The sequence below is a fragment of the Hyperoodon ampullatus genome (genome assembly GCF_949752795.1).
Source record: "Hyperoodon ampullatus genome assembly, chromosome: 19".
NCBI lineage: Eukaryota > Metazoa > Chordata > Mammalia > Artiodactyla > Ziphiidae > Hyperoodon > Hyperoodon ampullatus.
The window spans coordinates 56,658,564-56,674,805 of record NC_136932.1 but is presented as its reverse complement, the minus strand read 5'-3'; the positions used below and the strand labels follow the sequence as shown (position 1 = coordinate 56,674,805).

The 16,242-nt window shown below is 41.5% G+C and overlaps 1 protein-coding gene across 1 annotated transcript in view; it reads left to right on the top strand.

Moving 5' to 3' along the window:
* The first annotated feature begins 9,237 nt into the window (after positions 1-9,237).
* SCPEP1 (serine carboxypeptidase 1) overlaps positions 9,238-16,242 on the top strand; it is a 35,812-nt gene continuing 28,807 nt past the window's right edge. The window contains exons 1-3 of the mRNA XM_079724856.1: positions 9,238-9,304; positions 10,974-11,122; positions 15,834-15,923. Coding sequence (XP_079580982.1) covers positions 9,241-9,304; positions 10,974-11,122; positions 15,834-15,923 — 303 coding nt within the window. The 5' untranslated portion in view covers positions 9,238-9,240. The remainder of the gene's footprint in view (positions 9,305-10,973; positions 11,123-15,833; positions 15,924-16,242) is intronic.

Sequence of the window (16,242 nt, the reverse complement as noted above, 5' to 3'; positions counted from 1 at the left end):
TTATTAACTCTTAGGTAAGTGAATCAGAAATTTTACATCACTTGAATTTCCATTCCATTTCTTCCACATAGTATATTAACTCCTTTAGTTTTCATTACAAAGGTATGAATTATGAGCTATTATTATTCCCATTTTGAAGATTAAAAAAAACCAAAAAGTTCAGAGAGGTTAAGTAACTTCCCCAGGGTCACTGGACTAAGTATGTGGCTAATACCTTGCAGTCAGTAGATACGTTTAAAAAAATTTTTTTTTAAGTTTTGTTTTCCTGTGACCCTAATGCTCTAGGTCTTCTGGATTGAGTTATTACTGTTATTAGAGGTACACAATTGATCAAAATAGCATAAAACGCCACACATTTTGTTACATAATTATTAAACGGAGAAAATAAAATGGACATGAACCATATCTACTAATAAAATAAATGGAGCTCTGTGTGGGGTTTTTTAATTAGTCCAAGTCTCTGTGAATGGATATTGCTAAATGAGACAGGGCTCCCCATCAATTCTGGACCTATTTTTTGTTTTTATAGATGTGACGCCCTGAGAAAACATGTTCATTTATGTATGTAGATAAGAATGGAAGGACTTATGTTATTGGCTATATCAGTCAATTCCTTAAAGCTCTTTCCAACTTACATGCTAAAATCACCTAGAGATCGTTCATTAAAAATTATTTTCAGTACTCCTTCAGTCAACAATTCAGTTAGGTTCAATAATGTTAAAAACAAAAATTGGGAATCACCTGACTTTCAAAGAAAGTGTTTACCCAGTCGCTAGAGTTGTTCACTTTCTCAATATCTGGGAAGGCTCTACTAAGATTTAAGTGATTATTATACCACTTACTTTTACAATTAGAGGTGCCTTGTCTATGGCGCTAAAATTAGATGAAACTGGGGTAAAAATGACAATTCATAAAAATGAGGATTATGACCAAAGACCTGTATATTGATGACAGATGGATAGAGAGATGGATGATTGTATATAAATCATCCATATATAACATCCATATAAATCATCCATATATAATCATCCATATAAAACTATTACATATAGATGTATTAGCAATTTAATCTGATAGTTGAAATCAATTATGTTTATAAATATTCACTGATAGAATTGGAAGAGCATATCAACATCTAAGAAAGAAGAGTTTATCCCAATAAAATGAAGCTGGGTTCTCAAGTTCAGGGCATTGTTACGTTTTTTGTATGAATGATTGCTGTTATGGACATGATTTACAGCAGAATCCACTACATGTTTCCCTAAAGTTAATCTAAATTTAATAATAGCTGGTAGAAACAAACAAGTACAGTAGGATGGGGTCAGGAGGGAGAAAGACACTTTGAGGAGAACAGAAACAGTGCACAGGCACATTCTCAGGTAATCAGCTATAGGAAGGAGTCCCATTGAAAGAGGGAGATGAACTGAATTCTCTTAAAACCACGCAGGCCTACCTCTCCTTAGAAAGTGCATGCGACTCCTCAGGACACATTTACGCCCAGTTTGAAGACTGCTACTCCAAAACATGGAAAGTTACCTAAGCAGTGTTTACCTGGCTAGTCTTGTTTCCTTTCTGGAGATGCGCAAAACACCACCATTCCCCCTATTATCAGGACCTCGAGTGTGTCCTCTGTGGTTTCTGGTGAGAAATCTGCTATCCTTGGAATTGTCTTTACTTTATAGGTAAGGTGTCATTTTTCTCTGCTTTCAAGAATTTTTTTTTTGTCTTTGGGTTTCAAAATTTTAATTATGCTGTGTCTTGGCATGGATTTTTTTAGGTTTATCCTGCTGGAGTTTCACTCAGCTTCGAGAATCTGTAAGTTTATATCTCATGCCAAATTTGGGGCATTTTCAACCATTATTTCTTTGGGTACTTTTTCAGCCTCTCTTCCTAGGATTCCAATCTCTTAAACGTTAGGTCTCTTATTATAGTCCCACAGACCCTTGAGGCTCTTTTTTTTTTTTTAACTTTATTGTCTCTCAGTTGTTCAGATTGCGAATTTTCTATTGTTCTCTTTTAGATCACTGATTATTTCCTCTCTCCCCTCCATTTTGTTGTAGAGTCCATCACTGAGCTTCTTACTTTGGTAATTGTATTTTTCAGTTCTAAAATTTCCTTCTGGTTCTCCTTTACATCTTCTATTCCTTTGCTGAGACTTTCTATTTCCTTGCTGAGTCTTTCTTTTCTTTCATTCATTTCAACATGTTTATCCTGTCTGCTTTAAAATATTTGTCAGATAATTCTAACATCTCCATTATCTCCGTGTCGGCATCTATTAATTGTCTTTTTTTCAGTTTGAGATCTTCCTGGTTCTGGGTATGAAATTGAAGAAATTGAAATCTGAACATTTTCATATTATGGTCTGAGATTCTGGATCTTGTTTATTCTGTTTTAGCTGTCTTTCTCTGACACTGCTCTGGTGGGGGAGGGGAGGTACGGCAGGTGGGGATTGAAGCCCAAGTTCCTTTCTTGGTCTATGTTAACACCTGAAGGCGCAAGTGGCAGAGAAGCTCCTCCTTGCTGCTGCCACTGGTGGGAGTTCCCATCCTGGCTGACATATAAGAATGGACTCAAGCACACTCATTTGTCTCTGGTCCCTGATTTATTTTTATCTGAGTTTGGAAATTTAAGAAACAAGGTGCATTCTGATACACCCCACATATAGAGTTGAATTCCTGTTGTTGCACCTACAGGATTTAAATTTAGAAACTGAAGCTGAAAATAAGGAGCATGAAAAATAGCATTGGCCTCTCTGGGTTTTCCTTGCTCCTAAGAATTATTTCTAGTCCATTTCTTCTCTCATATTTTCCTGTTCTCACTCAGCTTTGTCAAGTACATTTGTATCTTCCCTCCTCCTTGACTGGGGGGCTTTGTTTTGATTCCCTGCCTGCTATCATCCTGTTTGAGTTTTGGAAGTAATTGCTATGGCATTTAGCCCGGTTCCTTCAGGAAATTAGCCCTGAAGAAGAGAAAAAACACTTTTGTTGCAACTATGAAACAAAATTGCCTGCCCCGCAGATCTGGTCATGTGACTGCCTGCCGAATCCTCTTCCCCGGATTCACAGCACCTGCAGTGAATCCTGAATTAGTAGCTTGTCAGCAGTAGCTGCATTCTGATCCAGACCAAGCAAGACCCCTTGTACTTTATTCTCCAACAATTCCCCTATTACTTAGAGCTCCCTGAATATGCTGGTGCCTCTGAGGCCCTGCATACAATAAAAGAATAATTTATCCCAAACTTGGAAAAAGGCAAAATGCTGGCTGTTTGCCTCTCTGATATCATGGCAGAGTAGTTTCAATAGGGCTGCATGGCTCTCATAGGATACTCTCAAATACTACTTCATGGTCAGGGTCTGTTTGGCCAACCATCCAGGACAGCCTGATCCTCAATCTCATGGTGTCCACAGTTTAGTGAGGAAAATAAAATTAAAATAAATAACCACACAAACGATTATTTTAAAACAATTATGATGAGCATCAGGAGATAGAGGTACAGGCTGTTGTGAGATCCTATGTAGACTTCACCTAGTCTGCAGTGTTGGGAAAGGCTTCCCTGGGAAGTGACATTTAAACTGACAGCTGAAGTCTCAATAGTAACTAGTCAGGTTCAGGGGAGAGAAAACATGCAAAAGGGCAGTCCATACAGGGAGAACAGCACGTGTAAGTGCACAGAGAAAGACACACACAGAAGGAAGATGGTGTGAAGACACACGGCGAAGAGACTGCCATGTAACACCCTGGATCGCAAGCGTATGCTCTGAGAATTCACTGGGAAGGCCTTTAACGAACCCCCAAGCAATGAGCCTCCATCAGCTTCTCATACCTTTCCCCAACATATAATTTAAGAAATAAAGTATCGTTGCAAACACAGTTTTGAGATAAGTTCCCAATAGATTTCTTCCAATCCTGTTGCCTCCCCCAAAGCTCTATTACATTTGTGATCTGTCCCGAGAGGACGAGTTTACATCACAGAAATGCAAGTTCAAAGTGAACATCAAGCATCACCTTAAAAACTGTGCTTTTGCCACTCTCCATGAGAGAAAATTCCATTGGCTCTTCAGTCTTGACTCTCTTTTGCTGGTCTTTCTGCACAGTCCCCTTCTTTTCATCTATCTCTCTTCTTTCCTCTCCTAGAAGGAAACCAAATTCCTGTGCAACACAGTTTAGCAATTCTTTGTTGCCTTGGCTGATGCCCCTATACTCTCAGCTCCCACCTCCTAAAGTCAAGGAACCAATAAGTTTTTCTTTTCTCATATGGTTTATTACAGGATATTGAATATAATTCTCTGTGCTATACAGTAGGACCGTGTTGTTTATGTATTTTATATATAGTAGTTCGTATCTGCTAACCCCAAACTCCTAATTTATCCCTCCCCACACTCTTTTCCCTTTTTAATCATCCATTGGTTTTCTATGTCTGAGTCTGTTTCTGTTTCATACATAAGTTAATTTGGGTTGTATTTTAGATTCCACATATAAGTGATATTTGTCTTTCTCTTTCTGACTTACTTCAGTTAGTACAATGGTTTCTAGGTCCATCCATGTTGCTGCAAATGGCATTATTTCATTCAAAAGGATATTTTTCTTAAACAAAGACCATTCCAGTTCTTGGGAGGAACTTTACTGCTGGCTCTTAGAATAATAATCTTTCACTTGGTTCCTAGGTGTGTTTGTTGCTTTGATTCTAGTGATTATAAACTGTAAAGAAAAGGGGAGGGATTAGTGTTTGCCCTCATAAAAGACCACCCAGTGTTGAAGGCCAGATTAAAATGGAGATTATAGCGCATGTACTCACAGTTTGCCATACTTAACACCACATTTATCTACACAGCCACTGTAAGTGACTCATTGTTTGGCGATTCTTGTGTCACAAGAGCATTTTGGGGGTTCCCTTATTTGGTTAGCCTTTGCTTATATCGTCAAAAACGTAAACAGATGAAATAGTATGCATTTCAAGCCCTAAGGCATTTTAAGAATGGACTTCTACAATCCATCAGAGGTCTAGTCCTACTTTTTCCTAGCTTTTTCCTTATATTTTATTATAAAAATTTCCAGACACATATAAAGTTTGAAAAAAATATATAGTGAACACCCATATACCTGCCACCCATATTCTACCATTAACATCTTAGTATAATACTTGCTTTATCACATATTTATCCATCTATTCATTGCTCTTTCCACCCATCATTCCATCGTATATTTTGGATGCATTTTAAAGATTGAATACACTTCCTCCTAAACACTTCAAACCCATATGATTTATTAAAGGTGAAGTTTTGTTTACAATTTTTTCCTTTTCAAGCAAAATTTGCCTCTTATGAAATGAACAAATCAAGTGTATGTTTGCTGAGTTTCGACAAATATATACATCTGTCGTAACCCAAACACCTGTTAAAAACAAGACAACAGGCCCCAAATGAAGTCACTTATGCTAAGCCCCACATCACCAAACCTAGACTTAATTACAGTTTTGACTGTCCCAGAAATGGAATCTTAAACCAGTCCATCAGGATTTGCCTATTCAGCACTAGTTAATCTGCCTGATAGACCCCTGCCATCCCATAAAGGCAAGTAAACTTTCAATAACCAACCCACATTTTTGTCTGTATAACTTCCTCATTCTGTTCCTTTCTACCTATAAAAGTCTTTTGTTTTGTACATTGGAGCTCCTTTCTATCTGCTGGGTTGAATGATGCCTGATTCATGAATCACTGAATAAAGCCAATAAGATCTTTAAAATTTACTCAGTTGAGGGGACTTCCCTGGCGGCCCAATGGTTCAGATTCCACCCTCCCAATGCAGCGAGCACAGGTTTGATCCCTAGTCAGGGAACTAAGATCCTGCATGCTGCAAGAAGTGGCCAAAAAAAAAAATTTTTACTCAGTTGAATTTTCTTTGTTAACACACCTATCAAAATGTGCAATATTACCACTATCCCCAGGAAATTTCATATCCTTTCCCTGTCAATGTCTGCCTTTTATCCCTTTGATCCCTGCCTTTTATCAACTACAGTTTCTAGTTGATTTTTACTCTCATTTTATCAGCGAGTTCCCTCCCCTCCATTACTTCTGCTGAATAAGCCCATCCCATGATTTAAAAATAACACTTTTAATGTTATATTCAGTCGCCCCTCAGTATCTATAGGGGATTGGTTTCAAATCACCCCACAGATACCAAAATTCACAGATGCTCAAGTCCCTCATATAAAATAGTGTAGTATTTGCATATAATCTCCCATATACTTTAAATCATCTCTAGATTACTTATAATAACTAATACATGACATGCTATGTAAATAGTTGTAGATACAGGCATGACTCATTTTATTGTGCTTCACAGGTATTGCATTTTTCACAAATTGAAGGTTTGTGGCAACCCTGTTTCAAGGAAGCCTATTGGTGCCATTTTTCCAATAACATTTGCTCACTTTGTATCTTGTGTCACATTTTGGTAATTCTTCACAATTTGCCAATATTTCAAACATTCATTATTATTATATTTGTTACGGTGATTTGTGATCTGTGATCTTTGGTGTTACTATTACAAAAAGATTATGACTTGCTGAAGGCTCAGATGATGGTCAGTACTTTTTTAGCAATAAAAGAAGTTTTAATTAAGGCATGTACATTTTTTAAGACATAATGCTATTGCACACTTAATGGACTACAGTATATTGTAGACATAACTTTTACATTGCACTGGGAAACAAAAACATCTGTGTGACTCTATTGTGATGGTCTGGAATCAAACCTGCAATATCTCCAAGGTATGCCTGTACAATGTTAATGCTATGTAAATAGTTGCCTGCATGCAGTAAATTCAAGTTTTGCTTTTAGGAACTTTCTAGAATTTTTTCCAAATATATTTGATCTCCTGTTGGTTGAATCCACGGATGTGGAATCCACAGATATGGAACCAGCCAATAGTGAGGGAGGGCTGACTTGCAGAATAACGGTTGCAGCCTTTAATGCAATAGTACCACTTCTATTTTATCTTAGAGAAATAACCCCAAATATGAAAAATACCATATGCAAACTATAGATATTTATCATAGTGCTATTTTTCTGTGACAAAGTGAAGCCCTAGAGTCTAATTATGGAAGGGTTTAAGTGTATTTGAGGCTCTGGCGACACAGAACAACTTTGAATGTTTAGCTAGGAAAAGTTTAGGACAATCTTTGTTACATCATTACTTCTGTTTGACTAACGATGTAACTTTTATATAAATAGTATCTTTCAAATGTTTCTCCGGAGGCTCATCCCCAATACCAGCATTATGGGATTTTACTCATCTGGAGCATTCCATGCTAAAGTTTAAGAGAACCTTGTTGCATATTTCTCTTATCTGGCCCAAATCTCAGCACCCTCCCCGTTCATTTGCAGCACTCTGCCATTTCACAAGGCTGCAGATGAAAACATCTGTCCGTTAATGACCTGCAGGGGCACAGGGTTACAGAAGGGAACAGGAGAGAGAGAGTTGTCACATGTACTTCGTTTTTCTGTTTTGTCATGTGCACCTTTGAAGCAGAATATTTAGAAGTAACCTGACCCTCATACCGCTCTGCACAATCTTGTTTCCTAGCTCTGAGGTGAGTTATTCTGTACACCCTAAAATAAAAATGACATTTAGACACACACACACACACACACACACACACACACACACACACACACACAAGAAAACACCTCTCCCATCCTTTTTCCTCCCTTCCCCTTCCCAAACCTCTAACTGCCTCTTTAAAACGACTGTTGTCATGTTAACGAAACGGTTAGGTGTCATTTAGGGGGCTCGGTCCTTTATATCTCAGCTAGAAAGAATTCAGCGAGAGGCAAACTGATAGATAAGAAGTGATTTATTAGCATAGGATTCTTGCGAGGCTTAACAAGCAGTCAGGCAAGCGTTGTGATGCCCCGAGTACTTAATGGGCTACATTTTTATAATCAGAGGAAGAGAGAGGAGGGGAAAAGACCGTCTTTGTCCTTCTTGAGTAGATGTCCTACTTTCCTCATCAGTTCCTCCTTCCACATTGGGTTTTTTGTCCCTACATGGTCAGGCCAGGACTGTCATGCACTTTGGAAAAATTATTTCAGGTCTCAGTACAATGAGGACCTTTCACTTTGATATGTCACCTTTCCATAAATGATTGTTTTTTGTGTGCACAGAGCATGTGCCGGTTGTCATTAACTTGATGATACCACTGGGCAGAATATAGGTCTCATGCCACCATTGTTGTATTGTTCCGGGGCATGTCTCATGCTTCTGTTGCATTATTTTGTTGCTAATCAAGCTAGCTTTATTTTGTTGTTAAGTAAGCCAATCTGGCTTTGATGTTAAGCCACTTGTTCTGCTTTATGAGTCAAGCAAGCCCACATTTTTTCAGGATTTTCCCATTGCTTTCTTGAGTGATCATTAACCTTACTGTGGTCTCCCAAAGCCCCCTAAAGCTCCCTGTCAACAATCCCCTAACGGGGTTTCTAAGTCTAAGCTGCTATTTGATTATGCTACTCAATCCCTATCATTAACAACACAGAATTATGCCAATGACAAATTATCGAGAAAAAAAACAGAATAAAACATTTTATTATCGTATTTAAAAAGATGACGTAAAAGACTAGAGGAAAATAATCCCAAATGCCAACAATGTTTATGTAGTATCTAATTTTTCCCCCCAAATTTCCAAAATGTCCATTATATTCGTAATTTTATAAGAAAAATAATTTTAAGAACAAATCTATGAAAATAGAATCCCACAGTTTCCAGATTAAGCTGGCCAGGTTTAATCTGATTTGGGGCAGATGCAGCAGTTTGAAGTGCCAGGTCTTTTGTGGGGGAAGGAAGAGATGGGCGGGGCAGGAAGGACGGTCCTCGTGGTTATTTCTCTGTAGCGTCTCAGTTCTGTCGCACAACCCAAGTCAAATCAATGCATTAAACGCCTCTTCCTTTCTGCTTGTCCCCAAAACGGCAAAGAACGACGTAGTGGGGCAAAAAGAACACCCCGAGGGCCGTTGCAGGGATCCTAGTGGGCCAGTTGGGCAGAAGGCGCGCGAGACGTCGCTAGCCGCTCCGCCCCTCCCCGCCCCGCGACGCTAAGGCCCCGCCCCGCCCCGCCCCGCCCCGCCCCGCCCCGCGACGCTAAGGCCCCGCCCCCGTCCCGGCTCGGCCTCGCCCAGCCCGCTACCGTCACGTGGTGAGACGCGGGATCCACCCCGTAGTTGATGCTGCCGCGCGGTATTCATCATGGAGCTGGCGCCGCGGAGTTGTCTTTTGCCGCTGCTGCTGTTGCTCCTGGGCCTGAGCACGGGTAGGTTCGGGCAAAAGTGCTTCAGCGGCCGGTGCCTCGTTCTCTTCTTTAGGGATAAGAATCTCTTAGTGGGTTTGTGCTTTTTAAAGCATATTCCTTTTCCCCTGTTTCTACCTTGCGTAATTATTTTTGCTTTTGAGCCTCACTGTTGTTTTTTTTTTTTCCTGATTCAAAGTTCTTTTTCTACGTTTTTCTGGCTCTGGGTGGTCCGCTGCCTTGTTTCTTCCCTGCGTGTAGGTAGAAGCAGTTTTGCAAAATGTAAGATTGGGAGAATCTGCTGATCAATGAGGTTTCCACGATCTTAAGTCCACCTCCCTTTTCCTGCCGTGATTGGCTGCTAAATGAGATTATAAGGTCTTTTTATTTTGAGCTGAAACACACGGTACCAAAAGACTCTGAAAAATCCTACCACGAATGGGACGTTTAATTGAGAGTAAGCCTTTCTCCCTCTACCTGATCAGAACAGGCAAGATAATATGTCCCCTCACCGCAGTCCTTTTTGGCAAAAACAAATTCGTGTTTAATGGGATGACTTGCAAATTGATTTTCAGTCTTTTCTTTAAGCAAAATGAGCCCTGGTGTGAATCAAGAACTGAGAATTAGAACTGACCACAAACTTGCCTTGTGATCTTAGGCAAGTTGCTTAACTTGTTTTCCCTTTTGTAAAATGGGGATCATATGACCCTTCGGCTTGTGTCTGGGAAATGTTGTCGAATAGGTTGCCCCCCCCGATTTTTTAATATAAATTTATTTATTTTATTTTATTATTATTTATTTTTTGCTGCGTTGGGTCTTTGTTGCTGCGCGCGGGCTTTCTCTAGTTGCGGCGAGCCGGGGGCATTTATTGAATGCCTGGTAAGTGCTAGGTATTGTACAACTATCTTGATTGTTTCAAGGATGTTGCATTTTTTAGTTGGTCTAACGATTAAGGAAATACCCCTTTTCATATTTGTTGCCGAGCTTTCTTTGTTGTTTTGCCTTTTATTTTTGTTGTACAGAAATGTAACAAGTTTCTGTCCTCAGCTCTTGATATTTTGTTTTATAGTCTCTAGGGTATGCTTTAATCGTTTTCCCATCCAGAGGTTGAAAAGGCATTCAACTTTATTTTCATATTATTTTTCACATCTAAATTTTAAAATTGAAATATCTGATCCACTTGGAATTTATTTTGGTTTAGAGTGTTAAGAAAGAACCTACATCTCTATTTTTTTTCTTCAAAAATCTAACAGTTGCCCCAGAGTAATATAGTGAGTAATCTTGCCCCACACACTTGTGATGCTTCTTTAATCGTATATTAAATGAGGAACAAAAATCAGCGTGCTGCATTTTGAGATTTTTCTTTTTTCCCCCAAGTGTAAATCTCTCTCTCTCTTTTAAACAGAATTATAAACACGTTTTATGCTTCCTGTTAAAAGTCCAAACAGCACAGAGGGTGTAGGTGAAAACGTGAAAGCCTCCAGCCCCCTGTGCCACTATTAAGTTTGGTATGTTTTTTCATAGCTGAATTTTTTGAGTTTTTTTTCCTTATCTCCACAATATATTGAAGTAAATAAATTGTCTGAAGTAAAAACCAAATCATCACTAGCCTAACCCAGCCATGTCTCCTGGGCTGGGAATTTAACTGGACATAGACATTCTTCCGGAAAATTGAATTGTGCTTCTGTTTCAGGAGCTGTCTTCAGCTGGCCCACAAAAGAGGGCAAGGAAGTATGGGATTATGTGACTGTCCGGAAGGACGCCCACATGTTCTGGTGGCTCTATTATGCCACCAGCCCCAGCAAGTACTTCTCAGAACTGCCCCTGGTCATGTGGCTTCAGGTAAAATTGGTTTCACTGCTTGGCCTGAGGTTGAGGCCAGGTTTCCCCCACTTACCACCTTGCTTGCCCTTAAAGGCTCACAGCTCAGCAGTGAAGAACTGATGTGGTCCAGCAGCCAGCTGGGGCTCTCCTAGGCTTGGGGATTCAGCTTCCTTCTGAGGCAGGCAAAGGCAATGGCACAGTCAAGGAAGCAAAATCAGAGAGTGAGAGGTTCTAGCCTTTTACGGGGGTCTTTTTCTATTAAGCCCAGCACAGGCAACGGTAGGAACCCTTACTGGAAGCTCCTGAAGACACATTTGACAATATGCTGACAGAAAGTGTTTCTGGAAGGTTCCAAAGCAAAGACTGAGGTACCCTGACCAGCCCTTCCTCTCCCTCCCCTCCCAGTCCTTTCCTAGACCTGAATTCCTTGCCCTTAGAAAAACTGATATTTTGAAAGAACTCAGCCTTTTTTTTTTTTTTTGCGGTACGCGGGCCTCTCACTGTTGTGACCTCTCCTGTTGCGGAGCACAGGCTCCGGACGCGCAGGCTCAGCGGCCATGGCTCACGGGCCCAGCCGCTCCGCGGCATGTGGGATCTTCCCAGACCGGGGCACGAACCCGTGTCCCCTGCATCGGCACGCGGACTCTCAACCACTGCGCCACCAGGGAAGCCCAAGAGTGTTTTCATTTTAATCTTGAGCTCTAGTGGTAGGATTGAAGACAGGAAACTGTTTGGAAATTATTTGAGGGCAGGCAGAGGATCCTTCTTTTCATTCCTAAAATGTCTACAAAGGTGGCCCACATCCACCTGGATGACCAAGATCTAGGGAGGGGTTGAGGAATGCGGTCTTGCTTCACCTTCTGGAAACTGTAGGCATGGCCCAGCTGGGGCGCCAGGTTGCTCACCAGTAAATAGGGCGCCCTGATACTCACCCCCATGGGATGTAAATGTCACTTCCTCCAAAAATGTCATTATTCATAAGCAGCCTCCCAGTGCCCCCAGCTTTGCCTTCCAGAGCAGTGGATACAGGCTTTCTGATGAGACAGTAAAGAAGAGCAGTTTGCAGGGAGGGGCCTTTCTCTCTTGGGATTTTCGCAAGTATTTTCTTTGAAGGCTGGGGTGAGGCTCAGCCCAAGAATGCAGATATGAGGATGAGAATGCAGATATGAAAATGTCTCAGAAGAAGAACCCATCTGTGTGGCCCAGGGAGCTTTTGTGCATCCCAGGCAGCTGGAGGTGAAGCTGTGGCAGGGCTGTCAGGAAGAGCTGTGCAGTGGACAAGCCCATTGCTGCCTTCCTGCCACTTACAGCCGTGGCAAAACACTTCCCTTCTCTGGGCTTTGGTTCTCTAATCTGCGGGATTTCAGCCGTTTTCAAACTTTTTATTAATCAGCAGAACTTCTTCCACTCCCAAGTGAAAGCTTGCAGACCAGCCAAAGCAGAAGAAAGAAGTGCTGGGGCAGAGGTTTGGGCGGAGTGCCAAGTCCCACCCATTCAGCTTCCCCTTTATCACATGTTGCCCCTCAGGTACTTTCTGGGCTTCCAGGAACACAGTTTGAAAACCACTGAATTTCAGAAACTGCAAACCTTCCTTCTGGTGGATTGCAGAGTCGGGCAGTTGTTTTATTTGAATGAGTTGCCAACATTTACGAATCAAGACATTTCCTTCCTTTTTCCAAAAACCAGGAGATGCGATTACCTGGGGCCTGAACTTGCTGTCCCGGAGCTGGGTGGTGGGGGCCCTCTTGCACACAGGCAGGAGCTTCTGGGGGAGGGGACCCACCTGCCCTCTCTGCTCCGCGTGGTGTACTTCTCGCCCCTCAGGACCCTGCAGTTTGTGACCTTTGGTTTCTGTGAGCTGAGATGCTATTTGATGGTTATCAACTGGCTAACTGTCCTGCCCTTCATCTCCTCAGAGGCCCAAGGGAAGGGGAAAAGAGTATGATTAAGGAAGAAATAACTAATTCAGGTTAAAAGGAGATCTCTTCTAGTAGCCTACTGAGAATCCGTACACTGACTTCTCTGGACAGGTCTTTGGGAATCAAGGTCACGTCATCTGAGTGGAGTAGCTCTGAGTGATGTCGCTACTTTAGGTACACTTTCAAGTCATTTAAGCGTTTTAGTTTGTCCTTTGACACACTTGCCATATATCAGAGTCACTGCATAGTTCTGGGCCATGACAGTACCCCCATCCCAAAGTTCTAGATGAAGAGATTTTGCAGTGGAATGTTATCAAGTAGAACAGAACAGGAGAATGGGATTTCTCCCACAAAGACCATGCCTCTAGGATTCCAGCTTCTCTCCTTTCACTTTGATCCTATCCCAGCCCAGTAAGTCCACTAGGAAAAAGGGGCCCAGCTTTCACTCAAGGACCCTTGCTTTTATTTTATTTTGTTTTTGTTTTTTGCTTTGCTTTTTTTTTAAATTGAAGAATAGTTGGTGTACAGTATTATATGTTACAGGTATACAGTATAGTGATTCACAATTTTTAAAGGTTCTACTCCATGTATAGTTCTATAAATATGGGCTATATTCCCCGTGTTGTACAATATATCCTTGTAGTTTATTTTATACATAGTGGTTTGGACCTCTTAATCCCCTTCCTTTACATTCCCCCCTCCCTTCCCTCTCCCCCCCTGGTAACCACTAGTTTGTTCTCTGTATCTGTGAGTCTACTTCTTATCTATTACAGCCACTAGTTTGTTGTATTTTTTAGATTTTCCATATAAGTGACATCATACAGTATTTGTCTTTCTTTGTCTGACTTATTTCACTTAGCATAATACCCTCCAAGTCCAATCATGTTGCTGCAATTGGCAAAATTTCATTCTTTTTTATGGCTGAGTAGTATTCCATTGTATATATATACACCACATCTTCTTTATCCATTCATCTGTTGATGGGCACTTAGGTTGCTTCCATATCTTGGCTATTGTAAATAATGCTTCTATGAACATTAGGGTGCATGTATTTTTTCAAATTAGTGTTGTTTTTTTTTTTCAAATATATACTCAGGAGTGGAATCACTGGATCATGTGGTAGTTCTATTTTTAGTTTTTTGAGAAACCTCCATACTGTTTTCCACAGTGGCTGCACCAATTTACATTCCCACCAACAGTGTTACATGGATTCCCTTTTCTCCACATCCTCACCACATTTGTTATTTGTGTTCTTTTTGATGATAGCCATTCTGACAGGTGTGAGGTGATATCTCATTATGGTTTTGATTTGCATTTCCCTGATGATTAGCAGTGTTGAGCATCTTTTCATGTTCATGCTGGCCACCTGCATTTCCTCTTTGGAAAAATGTCTATTGAGTTCTTCTGCCCATTTTTTAATCAGGTCGTTTGTTTTTTTGATGTTGAGTTATATGAGTTGTTCATATATGTTGGATATTAACCCCTATTGGTCGTATCATTTGCAAATATTTTCTCCCATTCCATAGGTCTTTTCATTCTGTCGATGGTGAGGACATTGCTCTTAATTTATTGCGTGTTACATGCGTTTTTCAATGTTGCCACGTAGTTTATCATAGTTTTTGATCCTAAATGGCAGTGTCACATTCCGTCCTGTAGACGTGTCATGATTTACTAACCCATTTCCCTACTGCGGGACATTGGAGTTTCATCCTTTTGCTCTTATGAATACCACTGCAGTAAACAGCTCCCTCTGACTTGTGAGCTTTTTACCACTGTATTAGGAAATCTTAAGATACAGAGTACATATAATTAGAGGGATTTATAGCCTCCCAGTTTTATAATAGTTAGCTTGGTGTCGGTTCAAAACATTAAATAGTTTCATAAACTCTCTGTTGGGGTCCTTTAGTTACCCCTGAGCCCTGACTCTATGTTGTCTTTTTTTTTCCTTTAGATTTCCCTGTACAGATTGCCCTGGCTTCTGTTTTGCCTGAGCTGTTTCCTTCCATCTTTGCGTATCTCCCTTTCCTATCCATCTGGCACAAGGAGACAGCATCCTTTTATTCAAGGCCCTCGGCCTATCCTGTAGGCTCAGCTGACCCCTGAGGTTTTGTCCAGAAAAGCACTGACCATCCTTTCCCCTGACCATCTCCTGAAGGATCTCCTCCCCTCTCTTAGCCCTTAGAAACCATAGAACCTCTGCCTCTCATAGTCTGGGGCCCCAGCACTGAGCTTCTGTTCAGAATCCTGCCTCACCCCTGGCCTTGGATGCCCACAGTATTGAGTGCTTCCTGCCCTGGGACTTCCGCATTTACTATGTTATATCCTGGGGATCATCTTGATCAAACTGCCCCTCAGTCTGGGTCCCTTGTAAATCCTCAGGGACACTGAGGAGAGGGTGGTGGAGAGTCACAAGGCCCCGGGTTCAGTCCTGGTGGAGCCCCTAATTGCCACGTTCCCTCTCTGGGCCATACTGCTCATCTTCGAAGGGAGAGGTTTGGACAAGATGTTTTGAAGTCAACAAACCCCACGTGAGGCCGAGGCTCAAGCTCAGAGAATCAGAGGTAGGAACGTTCCCTTTGGGGGCTCTTACCCTGGTTGCTTCCTTTTTTTAGAAAGACTTGAGCAGTTACCAGGGGGCTCAGTTAGTGCAGACACTGGATCAATTGTGTCCTGTGTGTAAGGTTGACCCAGCCATCACTGACTCATAAATTGTTTATAGTGAATGGGGTCATTGTTGTAATGACGAAGGTTTAACTAACATTTTCTCTGACTTTATTTTTGTTTGGTTTTTTTTTTTTTTGCTTTCACAGGGTGGTCCAGGTGGTTCCAGCACTGGATTTGGGAACTTTGAGGAAATCGGGCCCCTTGACAGAGATCTCAAACCACGAAGAACTACTTGGGTACAGTGAGGAAGGCCTCGAACTCAAACTGCCGTGTGGCCTCCCCCAGGCTGAGTCCCACCCAGCCCTACCCCATTCTGGGTGGCGTCACAAGTTGCGCGATCCCACTCCACCCCCTCCCTCTTCCTCTGTGTCCAGGGGGACCTTGCGTACTTGTCCACAGGCTTCCTCTCCGGCCAGCCTCTTCCATTTCTTGGGGCAGCTTATCCCACACTGGTCACCTTCCCAACCCGGTGACCTTTCTCTCCACTTGCCTGCAGAAACCTCTGTCTACTCTAGCAGACCCCCTGGACCTTGTCATTACCCACATATTGGCCAT